At 44.1% G+C, this 21144-nt stretch overlaps 1 protein-coding gene across 2 annotated transcripts in view; it reads left to right on the top strand.

The window, feature by feature from the left end:
* Positions 1-881: 881 nt before the first annotated feature.
* Positions 882-21144, top strand: part of hexa (hexosaminidase A (alpha polypeptide)) — a 72711-nt gene continuing 52448 nt past the window's right edge. Inside the window, exons 1-6 of one of the 2 annotated variants that reach the window (XM_029759554.1) lie at positions 882-1240; positions 2008-2115; positions 7157-7222; positions 7312-7358; positions 7985-8095; positions 11113-11214. In XM_029759554.1, the coding sequence (XP_029615414.1) occupies positions 973-1240; positions 2008-2115; positions 7157-7222; positions 7312-7358; positions 7985-8095; positions 11113-11214 (702 nt within the window). In that variant the 5' untranslated portion in view covers positions 882-972. The remainder of the gene's footprint in view (positions 1241-2007; positions 2116-7156; positions 7223-7311; positions 7359-7984; positions 8096-11112; positions 11215-21144) is intronic. The other variant, XM_029759553.1, reaches the window with a different exon arrangement.

Genomic DNA, 21144 nt, shown 5'->3' with positions numbered 1-21144 from the left:
CAGGCACACACACAACAGTTCCATGATGACTGAAAATACAACGGTGGGATGAACTAGTGACACATTTGCGGGCAAGAGTTGTCCATTTAAAATGCATTCATTCTTCCCTTGCCCTGCAAGAGTCAAGTCATCAGACGTTATCAGAAGGGAGAGGGTGTCTTTTATGTGTTTGGAATGCAGCCTATGACCCTAGTTTACAAAACAACCTATATATAGATTACACTGATTTTACTCTCAACCATATATTATCATTGTCTGTTTGTATACTTCTTGTATGTAGACTGTTTTTTTCTGTAATAAAAAATATGTAATTGGATACGTATTAAACCATTTTTTTTCAATACATCATACGCAATTCAATTGACATATGCAATACATATGTAATACAATAAAGTGAAAGTATTAAAAATAAAATGATTTTAGCGTTGGGGCAAGTGGGAATGACACTGAAATTGGTTTAGTCTCGTAGTGAGGTGCTATAAAACGTAGCTGGGGTCACAGCTAAACATACATTTAAATTGAAGTGTAATACATGAGTAAACTATACAAGCAGCTAGCCAGATATGGGTGTCGTTACCTGACAGGAGTGTTAGCTATCTACGTTAGCTTGCTAGGTACATTCATACTTTCAGTATAGTTGTTTTTTAAGCTCAACGTCTACATTTCCACCGAGGACGTTGCCTCTCAGACCATCATTCCTTCCTCCTCTCTCTCTTGGCCAAGGAACATTTTAATAAGGTAGACTTGGATCTGACGATGTAAAATGTAATTGAGGTGCTGAGGGTTTAAGGGTTGTTTACGTTTGATTTGGGGGAATTCACCCCTGATCACGTGATTAGTTTGAGTCTGACGCTTCCGCCGGTGTCACATGACTATTCTCCGGTTCAAGGTCTGTCTTCCTCATACCGCAGGACAGCACGGCGCACAACACCGTTACAACACCGCTTTCACCTTCTAGACCCACTTGATACAATGGAAGAGAAATGTATCTCCAACTCCAGGCGTTGTTATAAACAATGGTTTGGGTTCATGGTTTTGATCATGTCCTTCTGTGTATCCTACGTGGATGCGGTGTGGCCGATGCCTCAGATGATCAGCTCTTCCATGGCCCGGTACACTCTAAATCCACGGGAGTTTCTTTTTCAGTACTCTAGTGGATCATCCGCTCAATCCGGTTGTTCTGTTCTGGACTCGGCTTTTAAGAGATACTTCCCGCTCATCTTCACGGATTATAGTGCAGGTAATAACAAAACATTTGAAATAAATGGATAAGAGTTTTAAATTATGTGAGTCAGTCCTCATCATTCATTGGTCACGGTCAGTTGTAGGGAGTGTATTGTTTTTGAAAACCATGTTGCCAACCATTGTAGAGCAAAACAAAAGGTACCTTTGGTTTGGTGCCCATTCATTGTGGCATGTGACTTTTAGCTCAATGAGCACCGCAGAGCCCCAGCAACACTGCAAAACACCTGTAATTTAAAAGTAATTCATTTAAGAATATGCCTGCTTCATGACCTAACCTTTATTAGAGGCAGATTTTATTTGGTTATATTAGAGAGTAACGAATTTGCGAGACTTGCAAAGTTGTTTTCACATATTTTATGAATACCATTTTAGATTTTTGAGTTGTACAGGTGAGTTATTTCACATAATTCATCATGTTCACACTAGCGGTTCTGGGGGGGGCAGTGCCCCTGTGACAACAATTTTAGACCCCCTTGTGGCCCCCCCAAATGTGCAGTATGAAATAATTTTTACATAACACATTTTTGCTATCGTTCTTTTTTTACATCCGTTATTAGACAGTGGCAACGATGATGATTATGAACATGGTCTTTTGCCTGCTAATGCAGTGAAGAAAACGATATGACAAGAATAACGTCTAATGTAACTGGCCCCTCTAACAGTACAACTGGCCCCAGCTTGGCCCCCCCCAGTTAAAATGGTCTAGAACCGCCACTGCATGTCCATTGATGTTTATGTTCATGTGTTTTGTGTTTGATTCAGCAAGACCCAGACAGCACGATGAGTGGTTTAGGTTCCCTTTCACCGTTGTGGTCCATGTGGAGAGAGCAGAATGTGAGGACTATCCAGACGCAGACTCCTCAGAAAGCTGTAAGTGATGAGACACTAAAACACACTCTGCCCTGAAACTTCCTCTGTGTAGCCCCTGCTGAGTAAACACACACAGTGGTGAAAGAGTACTGAAATATCCTTCTCCAGTAGAAGTAAAATTAACTGGTATAAAAAAAAGACTCAAGTAAAAAGTAGCTAATGTAAAACGTATTCAGAGTAAAAGTAATTTGGTTACTTTTAAAGGGTACTTACATAAATCAAATCTAATTTTATTTGTGTAACGGATTGGCAGTCGTGGTGAAGGAATGAGGCACAGGAAGCAGCGAGCACAGGGTAGTGGCGTATTTAATGTAGACTCACTACTGAAACAAAATATTCCCAAACACAGGGGAGAAAGTACACACGGCGTAGAATAGCGCCGACACTAACATGAACCGTTAACATTGAAATAATCCCGCACAACACGGAAGCGGACCAGCTCACATAAATAGCCCCGCTAATTAACCACACTAAACACAGGTGCACAAAACCAAAAAAAGGGAAAACCAAAAAGGGGAATCAGTGGCAGCTAATAGGCCGGTGACGACGACCGCCGAGCGCCACCCGAGCAGGAGGGGGCGCCACCGTCGGTGGGAATCGTGACAATTTGTCACATACACGTGGTTAGTAGATGTTAATGCGAGTGTAGCGAAATGTTTGTACTTCTAGTTCTGACAATGCAGTAATATTTAACAAATAATCGAACAATTCCCCAACAACTACCTAATACACACACATCTAAAGGGGTGAATGAGAATATGTACATGTAAGTATATGGATGAGTGATGGCCGAGCGGCATAGGCAAGGTGCAATAGATGGTATAAAATACAGTATATACATGTTATATGAGTAATGTAAGATATGTAAACATTATTAAAGTGGCATTATTTAAAGTGGCATTGTTTAAATTGACTAGTGATCCATTCATTAAAGTGGCCAGTGACTGGGTCTCAGTGTAGGCAGCAGCCTCTCTGTGTTAGTGATGGCTGTTTAACAGTCTGGTGGCCTTGAGATAGAAGCTGTTTTTCAGTCTCTCGGTCCCAGCTTTGATGCACCTGTACTGACCTCGCCTTCTGGATGATAGTGGTGTGAACAGGCAGTGGCTCGGGTGGTTGTTGTCCTTGATGATCTTTTTGGCCTTCCTGTGACATCGGGTGGTGTAGGTGTCCTGGAGGGCAGGTAGTTTGCCCCCGGTGATGCGTTGTGCAGACCTCACCACCCTCTGGAGAGCCTTATGGTTGTGGACGGAGCAGCTGCCGTACCAGGCGGTGAGACAGCCCGACAGGATGCTCTCGATTGTGCATCTGTACATTTTGTCAGGGTTTTGGGTGACAAGCCAAATTTCTTCAGCCTCCTGAGGTTGAAGAGGTGCTGTTGTGCCTTCTTCACCTCACTGTCTGTGTGGGTGGACCATTTCAGTTTGTCTGTGATGTTTACGCCGAGGAACTTAAAACTTTCCACCTTCTCCACTGCTGTCCTGTCGATGTGGATATGGGGCTGCTCCCTCTGCTGTTTCCTGAAGTCCACGATCATCTCCTTTGTTTTGTTGACGTTGAGTGAGAGGTTGTTTTCCTGACATCACTCTCCGAGAGCCCTCTCCTCCTCCCTGTAGGCCGTCTCGTTGTTGTTGGTAGTCAAGCCCACTACTGTTGTGTCATCTGCAAACTTGATGATTTGAGTTGGAGGCGTGCATGGTCACGCAATCATGGGTGAACAGGGAGTACAGGAGGGGGCTGAGCACACACCCTTGTGGGGCCCCAGTGTTGAGGGTCAGCAAAGTGGAGAGGTTTTTTCCTACCTTCACCACCTGGGGCGGCCCGTCAGGAAGTCCAATACAAAATTGCACAGGGCGGGGTTGAGACCCAGGGCCTCCAGCTTGATGATGAGCTTGTTGAATACTGAGCTGTAGTCAATGAACAGCATTCTTACATAGGTATTCCTCTTGTCCAGATGGGATAGGGCGGTGTGCAGTGTGGTTGCGATTGTATCGTCTGTGGATCTATTGGGGCGGTAAGCAAACTAAAGTGGGTCTAGGGTGACAGGTAAGGTGGAGGTGATCTGATCCCTGACTAGTCTCTCAACGCACTTCATGATGACAGAAGTGAGTGCTACGGGGCGATAGTCATTTAGTTCAGTTACCTTTGCTTTATTGGGTACAGGAACAATGGTGGACATCTTGAAGCATGTGGGGACAACAGACTGCGATGGGGAGCGATTGAATATGTCCGTAAAAACACCAGCCAGCTGGTCTGCGCATGCTTTGAGGACCCGGGTAGGGTTGCCGTCTGGGCCTGCAGCCTTGTTCGGGTTAACACATTTAAATGTTTTACTCACGTCAGCCACGGAGAAGGAGAGGGGGGGGGTCTGAGTCCTTGTTAGCGGGCCGCGATGGTGGCACTGTATTATCCTCAATGCAGACTCCTATGTTACACGTAACCATGGATTTGTGTTAGTATATATATATATCTAAAGTCCCAATGCAAAGTTATACCTCACTTTTCTGTTTTTCGAGTTATTACATAAAACGGATCAGAATGCTGAAATAATGCCGGTAAGCCAGCCCAGAGGCGTCATGCCCATAGGGGCCACAGGAGCAAGAGCCCGCTCAGATTTGTCCTGAAAAAAAAAGTGATTTAAATGTTTTATTGTTGTTGTTTCTCTGTAATACTACTAGTCATGTAGCAATTTTATGAAGTTGTCTTTAGCTAGCCCAGATAGGTTCCCAACCTCTTAACTAGATACCAAGATGCCATTTCAGGTTATCAAATAAGTTAGATTAGGAAGGTTGGTAGACTTTAGAAAAGAAAGCAATAACTAATTGCACCGAATAAGACTCACTTTCCTTTCAATATTTTACCCAGATTTTTGCAGAGAAGTACAGTACCAGTCAAAAGTTTGGACACACGTACTCATTCCAGGGTTTTTCTTTATTTTTACCACATTCTATATTGCTGAAAAATTGTGAAGACATAAACTATAAAATAACACATGGAATCATGTAGTAACCAAAAAAGTGTTATACAAGTTAAAATATATTTGAGATTCTTCAAAGTAGCCACCCTTTGCCTTGAGGACAGCTTTGCACACTCTTGGCATTCTCTCAACCAGCTTCACCTGGAATGCTTTTCCAAGGAGTTCCCACATATACTGAGCACTTGTTGGCTGCTTTTCCATCACTCTGCGGTCCATCTCAATTTGGTTGTGGTCGGGTGATTGTGGAGGCCAGGTCATCTGATGCAGCACTCAATGAATCTCCTTCTTGGTCAAATAGCCCTTTCACAGCCTGGAGGTGTGTTGGGACATTGTCCTGTTGAAAAACAAATGATACTCCCACTAAGCGCAAACCAGATGGGATGGCATATCGCCGCAGAATGTGTAGATGATATCCGGATATAAGTTTATAAATATGCAAAAAAAAAAAATGTTTTTGTATTTATAGGTAACCAGATAGTTGTAGTAACAAAGTTACTAAGTCTTTGACCACACTGTGTACTGTGGTGAGTAAAAAGTCATGCTTCTGAAGGATTAAAATTGATTTTGGGGGTCTTTACCATTGATTATGTTGTTATTAATTTGCTTACATGACATTGTACTTATGCTCACTGTATAGCTGAATATTGAGGCCTCTGTCTGTGTCTAGCTCTCTGCCAAAACCCGCAGCCCCACGTCTGTGAGAGAAGGTGAGAAAAGCGACTGAGGGTGATAGAGACAGTGTCTGTTTTTCTCTGAAACAAGGGCAGATTTGCATGCCACTGAGACAGGTTCTTAGAAACCCTGTGTTAAGAATAACTTGTTCTTTTAGCTGTACATGCAGGTTTTGGACATAGGAGATCACACCATAAGGTGCGATCTTGTGTATATAAGATCCTGTCTTTCTATTGTTCGGGGCAGAACTCAGGAGAGACATCAGTTGTATGTTTGATGTTTGATCTTTGACTTCTGTCTACAGCTGTATTTTGATTAAAATTGTTATGATTTATAAGTGCACATTTTGAGTGTTCCTTATTTGTTAAGTAAATAACGGAGCCCAGAAAAGTGGAACCAACACTTCCTACCCTTTAAAACAGGGGTGGCAAACTCATTCCATGGAGAGCGGAGTGTTTGCTGGTTTTTGTTTTTTAGAACCTAGACAACCAGGTGTGGTGAGTTCCTTACTAATTAGTGACCATAATTAATCAATCAAGTACAAGGGTGGACCCACAGACACTCAGCCCTCTGTGGAATGAGTTTGACACGTTCTTTAAAATAAAAAACTTTATCTTGATAATTAGTGAATTGCGCTACGGTTACCTGAACGTTGTTAATCGTCACATTGAAAAAGGAAGAGAGGAAATTAATGAAGTTCACTCACTCACTCACTCACTCACTCACTCACTCACTCACTCACTCACTCACTCACTCACTCACTCACTCACTCACTCACTCACTCACTCACTCACTCACTCACTCACTCACTCACTCACTCACCCCTTGACTCACGCGCCCCTTGACTCACCCGCCCCTTGACTCACCCGCCCCTTGACTCACCCGCCCCTTGACTCACTCTCGCCCCTTGACTCACCCGCCCCTTGACTCACCCGCCCCTTGACTCACCCGCCCCTTGACTCACTCTCGCCCCTTGACTCACCCGCCCCTTGACTCACCCGCCCCTTGACTCACCCGCCCCTTGACTCACTCTCGCCCCTTGACTCACCCGCCCCTTGACTCACCCGCCCCTTGACTCACTCTCGCCCCTTGACTCACTCACCCCCTCACTCAAACTCCCTTTTTCACTGAAATGAATGTAGGAGCTAAGTTCATTCACTCACCCCCTCACTCAAAGTCCCTCTCACTCACATTGTTCAGAAAGAGTACTGAAATATCCTACTTCAGTAGAAGTAGTGCTACTTTAATTACATTTTATTCCAGTAGTAAAATGACTGACTTTGAAAAATACGAGTACTCTGAAAAGTTACTCAATTACAGTAACGTGAGTATTTGTTACTTTACACCTCTTAATACACGTATGGCTGATTTGAATCTTTCTTTCTTGTGTTATAGACAAGCTGAGTGTGCGTTCGGGCCAGGCAGCACTGAGGGCTGAGACGGTATGGGGAGCACTCAGAGGTAGAAACACAAGTGTTTAGAAATCAGTGATCAATATGATCAATGGTGTCTTTTGATGATGTAACCGCATGTCCTCTGGTAAATAACAGGTTTGGAGTCATTCAGTCAGCTGGTCTACCAAGATGACTTTGGGGAGGTAAGTCATAACTGAACAGTCAACATTGTGTGTTTTATGTTACTTTTATTTAACTAGGCAGGGTCAGTTAAGAACAAATTCTTATTTTCAATGACAGCCTAGGAACAGTGGGTTAACTGCCTTGTTCAGGGGCAGAACAACAGATTTTTTACCTTGTCAGCTCGGGGATTCAATCTTGCAACCTTTCGGTTACTAGTCCAACGCTCTAACCACTAGGCTACCTGCCGCCCAGGTAGCCTACTGTGTGTGTACTTGTACTACTGAATACCAGAAGTCCTCACAAGTAGGAAAAAAACTCACTAGTGAGGACATTGTGGTCGGTCTTCAGTTTTAAAAAGGCTATTTTAGGGTTATAATTAGGTTTAGGGTTAGGGATTTTGGTGTTAAGGTTAGGGGTTATAGGATTTTCAATCTGAATAAATTTTACTCACCAAAAGTTCTACAAGTGTGTGTGTGTGTGTGTGTGTGTGTGTGTGTGTGTGTGTGTGTGTGTGTGTGAGAGAGGGAGAGAACTGAACAGTCAACATGCTGCCAACAATATGATTTGCGAAAAAGGAGCGAACTTGATCTGATCATTTCAGTTCTCTATCAATCTGACGTTGATTGATTTATTGATTTATTTCCAGTATTTTGTGAATGAGACTGAGATAGAAGACTTTCCCCGCTTCCAGTTCCGAGGGATATTATTGGATACGTCACGTCACTACCTACCTTTACACGCTATTCTGAAGACCCTGGTAAACATATATATACATATATATTTACACACACAGTACCAGTCAAAAGTTTGGACACGTCTACTCATTCCAGGGTTTTTCTTTATTTTTTTTTACTATTTTCTACATTGTAGAAGAACAGTGAAGACATCAAAACTATGAAATATCTCACATGAAATCATGTAGTAACCAAAAAAGTGTTAAACAAATTAAAATATATTTTATATTTGAGATTCCTCAAAGTAGCCACCCTTTGCCTTGATGACAGTTTTGCACACTCTTGGCATTCTCTCAACCAGCTTCATGAGGTAGTCACCTGGAATGCATTTCAATTAACAGGTGTGCTTTGTTAAAAGTTCATTTGTGGCATTTATTTTCTTTCTTAATGCGTTTGAGCCAATCAGTTGTGTTGTGACAAGGTAGAGTTGATCTAGTCGGCTGGCCCTCGCTACATATTCGTCACCAGACCCACTGGCTCCAGGTCATCTATAAGTCTATGCTAGGTAAAGCTCCGCCTTACCTCAGCTCACTGGTCACGATAACAACACCAAATCAAATCAAATCAAATGTATTTATATAGCCCTTCGTACATCAGCTGAAATCTCAAAGTGCTGTACAGAAACCCAGCCTAAAACCCCAAACAGCAAGCAATGCATGTGAAAGAAGCACGGTGGCTGGGAAAAACTCCCTAGGAAAAACTCCTGAGAAAGGCCAAAAACCTAGGAAGAAACCTAGAGAGGAACCAGGCTATGAGGGGTGGCCAGTCCTCTTCTGGCTGTGCCGGGTGGATATTATAACAGAACATGGTCAAGATGTTAAAATGTTCGTAAATGACCAGCATGGTCAAATAATAATAATCATAGTAATTGTCGAGGGTGCAACAAGCACGTCCGGTGAACAGGTCAGGGTTCCGTAGCCGCAGGCAGAACAGTTGAAACTGGAGCAGCAGCATGGCCACGTGGACTGGGGACAGCAAGGAGTCATCATGCCAGGTAGTCCTGAGGCATGGTCCTAGGGCTCAGGTCCTCCGAGAGAAAGAAAGAAAGAAAGAGAGAAGAGAGAATTAGAGAGAGCATACACCCACCCTTAGCACGCGCTCCAGCAGGTATATCTCACTGGTCATCCCCAAAGCCAACACCTCCTTTGGCCGCCTTTCCTTCCAGTCCTCTGCTGCCAGTGACTGGAACAAATTGCAAAAATCACTGAAGCTGGAGACTTACATTTCCCTCACTAACTTTAAACATCAGCTATCTGAGCAGCTAACCGATCTCTGCAGCTGTACATAGTCCATCTGTAAATAGCCCACCCAATCTACCTACCTCATCCCCATATTGTTTTTATTTACTTTTATGCTCTTTTGTACACCAGTATCACTACTTGCACATCATCTGCACATCTATCACTCCAGTTTTAATCTGCTAATTTGTAATTACTTCGCTACTATGGCCTATTTATTGCCTTACCTCCTCACACCATTTGCACACACTGTATATAGACTTTCTTTTTTTTCTATTGTGTTATTGACTGTACGCTTGTTTATTCCATGTGTAATTCTGTGTTTTTGTTTGTGTCGCACTGCTTTGATCTTGGCCAGGTCGCAGTTGTAAATGAGAACTTGTTCTCAACTAGCCTACCTGGTTAAATTAAGGTAAAATAAAAAATAGCCCTATTTGGTAAGAGGCCAAGTCCATATTATGACAAGAACAGCTCAAATAAGCAAAGATAAACGACAGTCCATCATTACTTTAAGACATGAAGGTCAGTCAATACAGAACATTTCAAGAACTTTGAAAGTTTCTTCAAGTGCAGTCGCAAAAACCATGAAGCGCTATGATGAAACAGGTTCTTATGAGGACCGCCACAGGAAAGGAAGACCCAGAGTTACCTCTGCTGCAGAGGATAAGTTCATTAGAGTTACCAGCCTCAGAAATTGCAGCCCAAATAAATGCTTCACAGAGTTCAAGTAACAGACACATCTTAACATCAACTGTTCAGAGGAGACTGCGTGAATCAGGCCTTCATGGTTGAATTGCTGCAAAGAAACCACTACTAAAGGACACCAATAAGAAGAAGACTTGCTTGGGCCAAGAAACACGAGCAATGGACATTAGACTGGTGGAATTCTGTCCTTTTGGTCTGATGAGATTTTTGGTTCCAACCGCCTTGTCTTTGTGAGACGAAGAGTAGCCGCATGTGTGGTTCCCACCGTGAAGCATGGAGGAGGAGGTGTGATGGTGCTTTGCTGGTGACACTGTCAGTGATTTATTTAGAATTCAAGACACACTTAACCAGCATGGCTACCACAGCATTCTGCAGCGATACGCCATCTGGTTTGGGCTTAGTGGAACTATCATTTGTTTTTAAACAGGACATTGACCCAACACACCTCCAGGCTGTGTAAGGGCTATTTGACCAAGAAGGAGAGTGATGGAGTGCTGCATCAGATGACCTGGCCTCCACAATCACCTAACCTCAACCCAACTGAGATGGTTTGGGATGAGCTGGACCGCAGAGTGAAGGAAAAGCAGCCAAGTGCTCAGCATATGTGGGAACTCCTTCAATACTGTTGGAAAAGCATTCCTGATGAAACTGGTTGAGAGAATGCCAAGAGTGTACAAAGCTGTCATCAAGGCAAAGGGTGGCTACTTTGAAGAATCTAAAATATATTTTGATTTGTTTAACACTTTTTTTGGTTACTACATGATTCCATATGTGTTATTTCATAGTTTAGATGTCTTCACTATTATTCTACAATGTAGAAAATAGTAAAATAAAGAAAATCCCTTGAATGAGTAGGTGTTTCCAAACTTTTGACTGGTTCTGTACATTTGAGTTACAACATTGAGGTCCAGTTTCTCAGGTCACATTAAGCGTACTCCTGGACTACAAAGCACTTTGAATGGTGAATTTCCATTGAGAATGCTTTTTAGTCCTGGACTAGGCTTAATCTGTGTCAGGCCCTGAGTTACAATTTTGACTGACTGGGACAGGGTATATGTAAATGATGCTCACTTCAGATCCTTATTCTTGTTTGCTAGGATGCGATGTCCTACAACAAGTTCAATGTTTTCCACTGGCACATCGTGGACGACCCCTCCTTCCCCTACCAGAGTAGCACCTTCCCTGACCTCAGCAGAAAGGTAAGAGGAGTGGACCTGTATTGGAGCTAAACATTTATAATGCGTTATGATGCTGTTATTAAACATAATGGCTTATGCATGCTTATAACATGTTAAACCAGCAAGGTGAGAGGACTGGAACAGTAGCTCTCTGGCCTGGAATATGGTAGAGCATTAATAATGCATTATGATGTGGTTATAATACAAAATAAAGGCACATTATAAACATGCTTATAACAAGTAATAAAGCATTATAATGCATATAACTGCAGGACTTAAGTAAAGTGTTGAAGGAAAATGCAGAGTACAATGTTAAGCTGTAATACATAAAGCTGTCAGATCTCTTTATGTGTTTTATTTAACTTGGCAAGTGTGGCGGAAGAATCAGAATTAGTTGGGTAACATAGATAATGAAGATGTCTTATCTGCATAATATGCTTATGTAATATACTTGTTATTAGAATGTTTCCCTTTGGACTCTGGTGTTGGCAGTTGCACTTCTTCCCTCAGCTGGGGCTCAGTCACCCGGGGCCCAGAGAGGGGAGAGGTCAGGCTTGTCTTTTACATATCCCTGGTGCTATGCAGAATATAAGCAAGGGAAGAGGACAGGAGGGAACATTGTCTTCATATGTGAACGTGTCTTTACCTATTCTTAAACCATGTGAAGGGATGGTGTGATTAATGGGGAACCAATTACTGGTTTCCACAAGGTCTGCGCCAGTCACTCCCTCCTTTGGCCTTGGGGGAGAGAAGGTTTGAGACAGATGTGTGGGGTAGTGTCTGGAACCATTGTATGTTATCTCTGATGTTGCACTTACCCTGGGATAGTATGACCTAGAGGCTCACTCCCCTCAGTGATCTTGTCCAGGAGAGGAGTCAAGAGGGGGTTTTACTTGAGATGGGAGTATCTAGAGTTGACAATTGAATTATGCCGATGGATGAGTTGATGTATTTGTGCTATGAAGTACCAGGAACGAGATTAGAACCTCGTCTTAGGGACCAAACTGAACGATAATTTATAACGAATGCTATCTGGCTACGGGATACTCCTTTCTCATTTAAAAAGTCTCACCTTGTGACCCATTCAAAACATCTGTGGTTTGTTATGTCGACTTCTTGGCTATAAAAGACCTTTGTACTTTTGTCTCGCCACTTTTCAACGAATCATCAGAGACGGTGATTCATCAGCAAGCCATTGCTATTGCAAAGCTCTCACTATTAAATATTTAGTTTAAGTATAACTCTGACTTGTGTGATAAGTTTGTCTCTCCTCATTTGATAGTAAAGAAATTAGCCACCACACAAGTCAGCTAGGAACAGTGGGGTTAACTGCCTTGTTCAGGGGCAGTACGACAGCTCGGGGATTCGATCTAGCAACCTTTCGCTTACTGGCCCAACGCTCTAACCTCTAGGCTACCTGCTGGTTACTGGCCCAACGCTCTAACCACTAGGCTACCTGCTGGTTACTGGCCCAACGCTCTAACCACTAGGCTACCTGCTGGTAACTGGCCCAACGCTCTAACCACTAGGCTACCTGCTGGTTACTGGCCCAACGCTCTAACCACTAGGCTACCTGCTGGTTACTGGCCCAACGCTCTAACCACTAGGCTACCTGCTGGTTACTGGCCCAACGCTCTAACCACTAGGCTACCTGCTGGTTACTGGCCCAACGCTCTAACCACTAGGCTACCTGCTGGTAACTGGCCCAACGCTCTAACCACTAGGCTACCTGCTGGTTACTGGCCCAACGCTCTAACCACTAGGCTACCTGCTGGTTACTGGCCCAAAGCTCTAACCACTAGGCTACCTGCTGGTAACTGGCCCAACGCTCTAACCACTAGGCTACCTGCTGGTTACTGGCCCAACGCTCTAACCACTAGGCTACCTGCTGGTTACTGGCCCAACGCTCTAACCACTAGGCTACCTGCTGGTTACTGGCCCAACGCTCTAACCACTAGGCTACCTGCTGGTTACTGGCCCAACGCTCTAACCACTAGGCTACCTGCTGGTTACTGGCCCAACGCTCTAACCACTAGGCTACCTGCTGGTAACTGGCCCAACGCTCTAACCACTAGGCTACCTGCTGGTTACTGGCCCAACGCTCTAACCACTAGGCTACCTGCTGGTTACTGGCCCAACGCTCTAACCACTAGGCTACCTGCTGGTTACTGGCCCAACGCTCTAACCACTAGGCTACCTGCTGGTTACTGGCCCAACGCTCTAACCACTAGGCTACCTGCTGGTTACTGGTCCAACGCTCTAACCACTAGGCTACCTGCTGGTTACTGGCCCAACGCTCTAACCACTAGGCTACCTGCTGGTTACTGGCCCAACGCTCTAACCACTAGGCTACCTGCTGGTTACTGGCCCAACGCTCTAACCACTAGGCTACCTGCTGGTTACTGGTCCAACGCTCTAACCACTAGGCTACCTGCTGGTTACTGGCCCAACGCTCTAACCACTAGGCTACCTGCTGGTTACTGGCCCAACGCTCTAACCACTAGGCTACCTGCTGGTTACTGGCCCAACGCTCTAACCACTAGGCTACCTGCTGGTTACTGGCCCAACGCTCTAACCACTAGGCTACCTGCTGGTTACTGGCCCAACGCTCTAACCACTAGGCTACCTGCTGGTTACTGGCCCAACGCTCTAACCACTAGGCTACCTGCTGGTAACTGGCCCAACGCTCTAACCACTAGGCTACCTGCTGGTTACTGGCCCAACGCTCTAACCACTAGGCTACCTGCTGGTTACTGGCCCAACGCTCTAACCACTAGGCTACCTGCTGGTAACTGGCCCAACGCTCTAACCACTAGGCTACCTGCTGGTTACTGGCCCAACGCTCTAACCACTAGGCTACCTGCTGGTTACTGGCCCAACGCTCTAACCACTAGGCTACCTGCTGGTTACTGGCCCAACGCTCTAACCACTAGGCTACCTGCTGGTTACTGGCCCAACGCTCTAACCACTAGGCTACCTGCTGGTTACTGGCCCAACGCTCTAACCTCTAGGCTACCTGCTGGTTACTGGCTCAACGCTCTAACCACTAGGCTACCTGCTGGTTACTGGCTCAACGCTCTAACCACTAGGCTACCTGCTGGTTACTGTAGTTTCCCTTCCACTTGAGGAAACTGGATAGACACCGGCGGTTCTGATAATGAGTTGCTGAAAGATGTTCTGCAGCTGAACTGCTTTGTTAACTGTAAGCCTGGTCACCAGTTCTGTTTCACAATTCTGTAAGGATTTGGCAGGTGAACAGAAACAGATATGCTGTATGTTTTGTTCTGCTGATGTTGTGCTTGGCTCTTTGTCTCGGGGTGCTTTACTCCTACCTTACTTGCTTGTGCCTCTCAATGTCTGTGTGTGTAACATTTCGAGTCAGGAAGCCAGTGCAGAAGTTGAGTTTAATTAACCTGATCAAGGCAACAAAACAGGAGACGCGTACTGAACCTGAACAAAACCAATACTACCTGATGACTGAGGCTACTGAGGGCTAAATAAAGGGAAGGTAATCAAGGTGATGATGAAGTTCAGGTGTGCATAATGATTGGGAGCAGACGTGTGACCGACCGTCTCAAAACGGTCTTGTAGCAACATTTGAAATTGTGTCTTTTTTACCTTGGATAAAACTAGAGACTCAGAGCTACAAAATTGTATATCATACACCGCATTTTTGAGGAACAATGTGAAAGTAATTCTGCTTTGAAAGTTGATGAACTTGTTAACTTACTTTTGATAAAATGGCCTTTGAATGTTTTGGTACGTACTGGAGAGCTCTCCTTTGTCTACAACCATTAAACACTGTTCACACCCTCTTAAGGCGGCCCCACCCATCTCTTAAAGGATTCCAATGTGAGGTCATGTGCTAAACAGTGAGTAGTGTAGTAAAGATTAAGACTAAAAGTTGTAGTAGCCTACAATAAGGAACAATTCCAGGTAAACAGAAAGTGTCCAGATAAAAACATTTTATAAATATTAGATGACGTTTACCCAGACACACTTGTCTAAATTGATGGGTCATGTGAAAGAAATGCTAAAAACCCCAGCTACAGAAGGTGTAAATGGTACAGCCAAATGGCTACTTGCATAGTAGCAATATAAAGAAAATAAATTATAGTATGTACAAGAACAATATCAATAACCATATCAATATCAGTGATAGATGAGGTAGTTATATGCATACTGTTAGGTTCTTATTTTTCATAGTAAATAACCCACGGACACTAGAGAAGCTTTAACCAAGTTTAATTCTTCCTAAAGGTTCTGTACAGCTGTAATTCAGACAACCCAACATTTGTCCCATCCAGATATTTATATCCCACTTAAGACACTCCTCCTTCTCTCCAATCCTTCTTATGGTTTAACAAGAAAAGAGTAACAAGATCCCAAACCCTTATTAAACCCTTCAGGTGACCTGTCCTCACCTCCTGACCTCAACCCCTCCTTCACCTAATCCACAGATGTCCATCTGTCTTTCCTGTATCAACACGGTGCTCTGCTCCCGTCCCCCAACACATTCCACAGCTATCTGTCCTTCTATAGAGACATAAAACCCAGTCTCTTTCATTTCCTATCATTCATTTACTATCTCAATGATCAAAGTTTAGTTGACTCCAACAGTACAATCAGGGTTAAAGTGGCTGAGCAGCAAGATAAATAGTAGCAGCAACGTATGGTGTGTGTGTGTTAGGAGAGAGTCATGTGAATAGAGGCACTGCAGATAGTGCTGATGACTGGTCCGTTTGAACCACGCATGAACAAGGGAATCTATATTCAGAGAGCCTGTTTCTGTCCTGCCCTGGACTTTGGTGCAGGGCATGTGATGTCCATAGCCTCTTTGTTGCAAAACTCCCTGATCTACTCAAAAATATAGTTTGTCTAGCTGTGTCCAGTCCAGGTGGTGCTTGTACAGGCAGACCATCTATGGGAGGAAGGATGTCAGCGTTGTTCAGCAGCTGAAACCTGGTCCCGTCCGAGTCCGAACGCTCCTTGGTGACAACAACACCAGGCTCCAGAGCATCGAAGCTGTAAAACAGAAAATAACAAATAAAAAAGACATTACAATCTGGCACAACATAAATTCACTTCCCAAGTTTAGATAAGAAGAATAACCTCATACAATGCAATGAAAATGATATTCACCTGAGGTGCTGGTTCTGCTTGATCTGTGGCAGTGGCCTGAAGTACGGAGTCAGGTGCTGTTGCCAGCCATAACATTCCACCAGCACCGTACCATCCTCCAGTCCAACCAGCTGTGGGATGTTGACCTCTGTCACAGTGCTGTCCTTCACAACACCAGCAATCTCAGACAAAGTGTTCAGTCTGGTCTTTCTGAAGCGCTGCTTGATGAGGTCCGAAGCACCAGTCAGGGGAAAACTTGGTGTGGCCTGTGATCAGGAAGTGAAGGGCCAGAATGTGGTGGAGCTTGTGCATGGTCCACCAGGCACAATACCAGAACACACACTTGTTCTTGTTTTGGCCACTGCAGTTGTGAGGAGTTAAAAAGTAGATGGGACCTGGCTACATAGGGTCAGAAGGATAGTAGATGGACCTGGCTGCATAGGGTCAGAAGGATAGTAGATGGACCTGGCTACATAGGGTCAGAAGGATAGTAGATGGACCTGGCTACATAGGATCAGAAGGATAGTAGATGGACCTGGCTACATAGGGTCAGAAGGATAGTAGATGGACCTGGCTGCATAGGGTCAGAAGGATAGTAGATGGACCTGGCTACATAGGGTCAGAAGGATAGTAGATGGACCTGGCTACATAGGGTCAGAAGGATAGTAGATGGACCTGGCTACATAGGGTCAGAAGGATAGTAGATGGACCTGGCTACATAGGGTCAGAATGATAGTAGATGGACCTGGCTACATAGGGTCAGAAGGATAGTAGATGGACCTGGCTACATAGGGTCAGAAGGATAGTAGATGGACCTGGCTACATAGGGTCAGAAGGATAGTAGATGGACCTGGCTACATAGGGTCAGAAGGATAGTAGATGGACCTGGCTACATAGGGTCAGAAGGATAGTAGATGGACCTGGCTACATAGGGTCAGAAGGATAGTAGATGGACCTGGCGACGTACGGTCAGAAGGATAGTAGATGGACCTGGCTACATAGGGTCAGAAGGATAGTAGATGGGACCTGGCTACATAGGGTCAGAAGGATAGTAGATGGACCTGGCTACATAGGGTCAGAAGGATAGTAGATGGGACCTGGCTGCATAGGGTCAGAAGGATAGTAGATGGACCTGGTTCAGAAGGATAGTAGATGGACCTGGCTACATAGGGTCAGAAGGATAGTAGACGGACCTGGCTACATAGGGTCAGAAGGATAGTAGATGGACCTGGCTACATAGGGTCAGAAGGATAGTAGATGGACCTGGCTACATAGGGTCAGAAGGATAGTAGATGGACCTGGCTACATAGGGTCAGAAGGATAGTAGATGGACCTGGCTACATAGGGTCAGAAGGATAGTAGATGGACCTGGCTACATAGGGTCAGAAGGATAGTAGATGGACCTGGCTACATAGGGTCAGAAGGATAGTAGATGGACCTGGCTACATAGGGTCAGAAGGATAGTAGATGGACCTGGCTACATAGGGTCAGAAGGATAGTAGATGGACCTGGCTACATAGGGTCAGAAGGATAGTAGATGGACCTGGCTACATAGGGTCAGAAGGATAGTAGATGGACCCTGGCTACATAGGGTCAGAAGGATAGTAGATGGACCTGGCTACATAGGGTCAGAAGGATAGTAGATGGGACCTGGCTACATAGGGTCAGAATGATAGTCTATGGACCTGGCTACATAGGGTCAGAAGGATAGTAGATGGGACCTGGCTACATAGGGTCAGAAGGATAGTAGATGGACCTGGCTACATAGGGTCAGAAGGATAGTAGATGGACCTGGCTGGTATTTATTATCTAGATAGATAGCTGATAGGTAGGTATAGTAATCTGAGGTATTTATTATCTAGATAGATAGCTGATAGGTAGGTATAGTAATCTGAGGTATTTATTATCTAGATAGATAGCTAATAGGTACAGTGAGGGAAAAAAGTATTTGATCCCCTGCTGATTTTGTATGTTTGCCCACTGACAAAGAAATGATCAGTCTATAATTTTAATGGTAGGTATATTTGAACAGTGAGAGACAGAATAACAACAAATAATAAGAATAACAAAAAATCCAGAAAAATGCATGTCAGAAATGTTATAAATTGAATTGCATTTTAATGAGTCAGGGGTTACTGATGCTGAAAGACAAAATCCAGATACAAATATTTTGGCATTATTATACAATAGATAGCCGTAATCACCGTCAGACACACCTGGCTACCTTGATGGGTCGTGAAATCATCTGTTCAGACATACTACCTAAACAATGAACCTTAATCCTAATCCATAGAGTACTAGCAATACAAACCGATTGTCATAGCTAGCTAAAGTTAGTTAGCCTACATTAGGCTATAACTAGCAATTTGAAATGGCATTCTGAGATAACGTTACTGCCCACAGATCATAAACGTAATGTCAGCTAGCGAGCCAGCCATCTAACGTCAGCTAGCTAGCTAACAATAAGCTATAATTTGCAATGAAAACAACTTTGACAAAATTAGAAATGTATAATATCTGAAACTATAGCTAGACTCTTACCCGTATACAGTTGAAGTCGGAAGTTTACATACACTTAGGTTGGAGTCATGAAAACTTGTTTTTCAATCACTCCACAAATTTCTTGTTAACAAACTATAGTTTTGGCAAGTCGGTTAGGACATCTACTTTGTGCATGACACAAGTAATTTTTCAAACAATTGTTTACAGACAGATTACTTCACTCATAATTGTCACGGAATTCTAGGACCAGTGGAGATGCGGAATCAGGCGCAGGAGACAGAGGGCCGGAGCAACAGAGTTTTAATGCAATGGGCAAAACACAATAGCCGAAAGGCACAGGGCGCTCAATAAAGTCCGCCAGGGAAAACACATTCCCAAAATAAACATGAGGGAAAAAGCGCACGGGGCGCAGCCCGGCAATAAAGCTTACACAGGCCAGCGAAACAGGCCACACACACAACTGTCCTGAGTGGACAATAAACAATCCCGCACGAGAACCCAAACTGAAAATACACACTAAATAACCCCCCACTAATGACAGACACGAAACAGGTGCGGGATAGACAGACAAAACCAAAAGACACAGAAACATAGATCGGTGGCAGCTAATAGGCCGGCGACGATGACCGCCGAGCGCCGCCCGACCGAGGAGGGGCGCCACCTTTGTTGGATACTGTGACAATAGTTCACTGTATCACAATTCCAGTGGGTCAGAAGTTTACATTCACTAAGTTCAATGTGCCTTTAAACAGCTTGGAAAATTCCAGAAAATTTTGTAATGGCTTTAGAAGCTTCTGATAGGCTAATTGACATCATTTGAGTCAATTGGAGGTGTACCTGTGGATGTATTTCAAGGCCTATCTTGAAACTCAGTGCCTCTTTGATTGACATCATGGGAAAATCAAAAGAAATCAGCCAAGACCTCAGAATAAAAATTGTAGACCTCCACGAGTCTGGTTCATCCTTGGGATTAATTTCCAAACGCCTGAAGTTACCACGTTCATCTGTACAAACAATAGTACGCAAGTATAAACACCATGGGACCACGCAGCCATCATACCGCTCTCGAGGGAGACGCGTTCTGTCTCCTAGAGATGAATGTACCTTGGTGCGAGAAGTGTGAATCAATCCCAGAACAACAGCAAAGGACCTTGGAAACAGGTACAAAAGTATCTATATCAACAGTAAAACGAGTTGTATATCGACATAACCTGAAAGGCTGCTCAGCAAGGAAGAAGCCACTACTCCAAAACCGCCATTAAAAAGCCAGAATACGGTTTGCAACTGCACATGGGGACAAAGATCGTACTTTTTGGAGAAATGCCCTCTGGTCTGATGAAACAAAAATAGAACAGTTTGGCCATAATGGCCATCGTTATGTTTGGAGGAAAAAGGGGGAGGCTTGCAAGCCGAAGAACACATCCCAACCATGAAGCACTGGGGTGGCAGCATCATGTTGTGGGGGTGCTTTGTTGCAGGAGGGACTGGGGCATTATGTGGATAATTATGTGGATATTTTGAAGCAACATCTCAAGACATCAGTCAGGAAGTTAAAGCGTGGTTGGAAATGGGTCTTCCAAATGGACAATGACCCCAAGCATACTTCCAAAGTTGTGGAAAAATGGCTTAAGGACAACAAAGTCAAGGTATTGGAGTGGTCATCACAAAGCCCTGACCCCAATCCTACAGAAAATGTGTGGGCAGAACTGAAATAGCGTGTGCGAGCAAGGAGGCCTACAAACCTGACTCAGTTACACCAGCTCTGTCAGGAGGAATGGGCCAAAATTCGCACGACTTATATTGGGAAGCTTGTGGAAGGCTACCCGAAGCGTTTGACCCAAGTTAAACAATTTAAAGGCAATTCTAATTTAATTGCGCTTTTTTTGCCGACCTTTACTGAGACCGGCCATATTTAATCAGTGTTTGAGCATTCGTAAATTCATCAGTTGTTCTGCAGTCTGGCACGTTCAGACGAGAGTGCTCTGAAACAGTTGTTGCAGTGACGTTCTATTGAAGTGGATACTGGTGTCTTTTTTTTTTTAAGCAGCGTTAGACAGGATTACCCTACACATACTGACCAGCTCAAATAGACAGAACCATGCTATATGGCAGATCATTCCAAACTCATCGCTTGGCATGTTCAGCCCACTCATTGTCTCAGCTAATCATGGCTAGTGGGAAGGTTGCTGACTTTTTCAGTGGCTTAACCAACTGAGCTCGTAATTTAACAATTTTATTCGTATTTACAGATGGCATACACCATTATTAAGGCACATGAAAGTTCAAATTTTCGAGAAGGCATTTCTACCTCAAAAAACTACTTTTGAT

The sequence above is a fragment of the Salmo trutta genome, chromosome 7 (assembly GCF_901001165.1).
Source record: "Salmo trutta chromosome 7, fSalTru1.1, whole genome shotgun sequence".
In the NCBI taxonomy this organism is placed as follows: Eukaryota; Metazoa; Chordata; class Actinopteri; order Salmoniformes; family Salmonidae; genus Salmo; species Salmo trutta.
The sequence above is the reverse complement of the archived record's forward strand: the minus strand, read 5'-3'. Positions and strand labels throughout refer to the sequence as shown.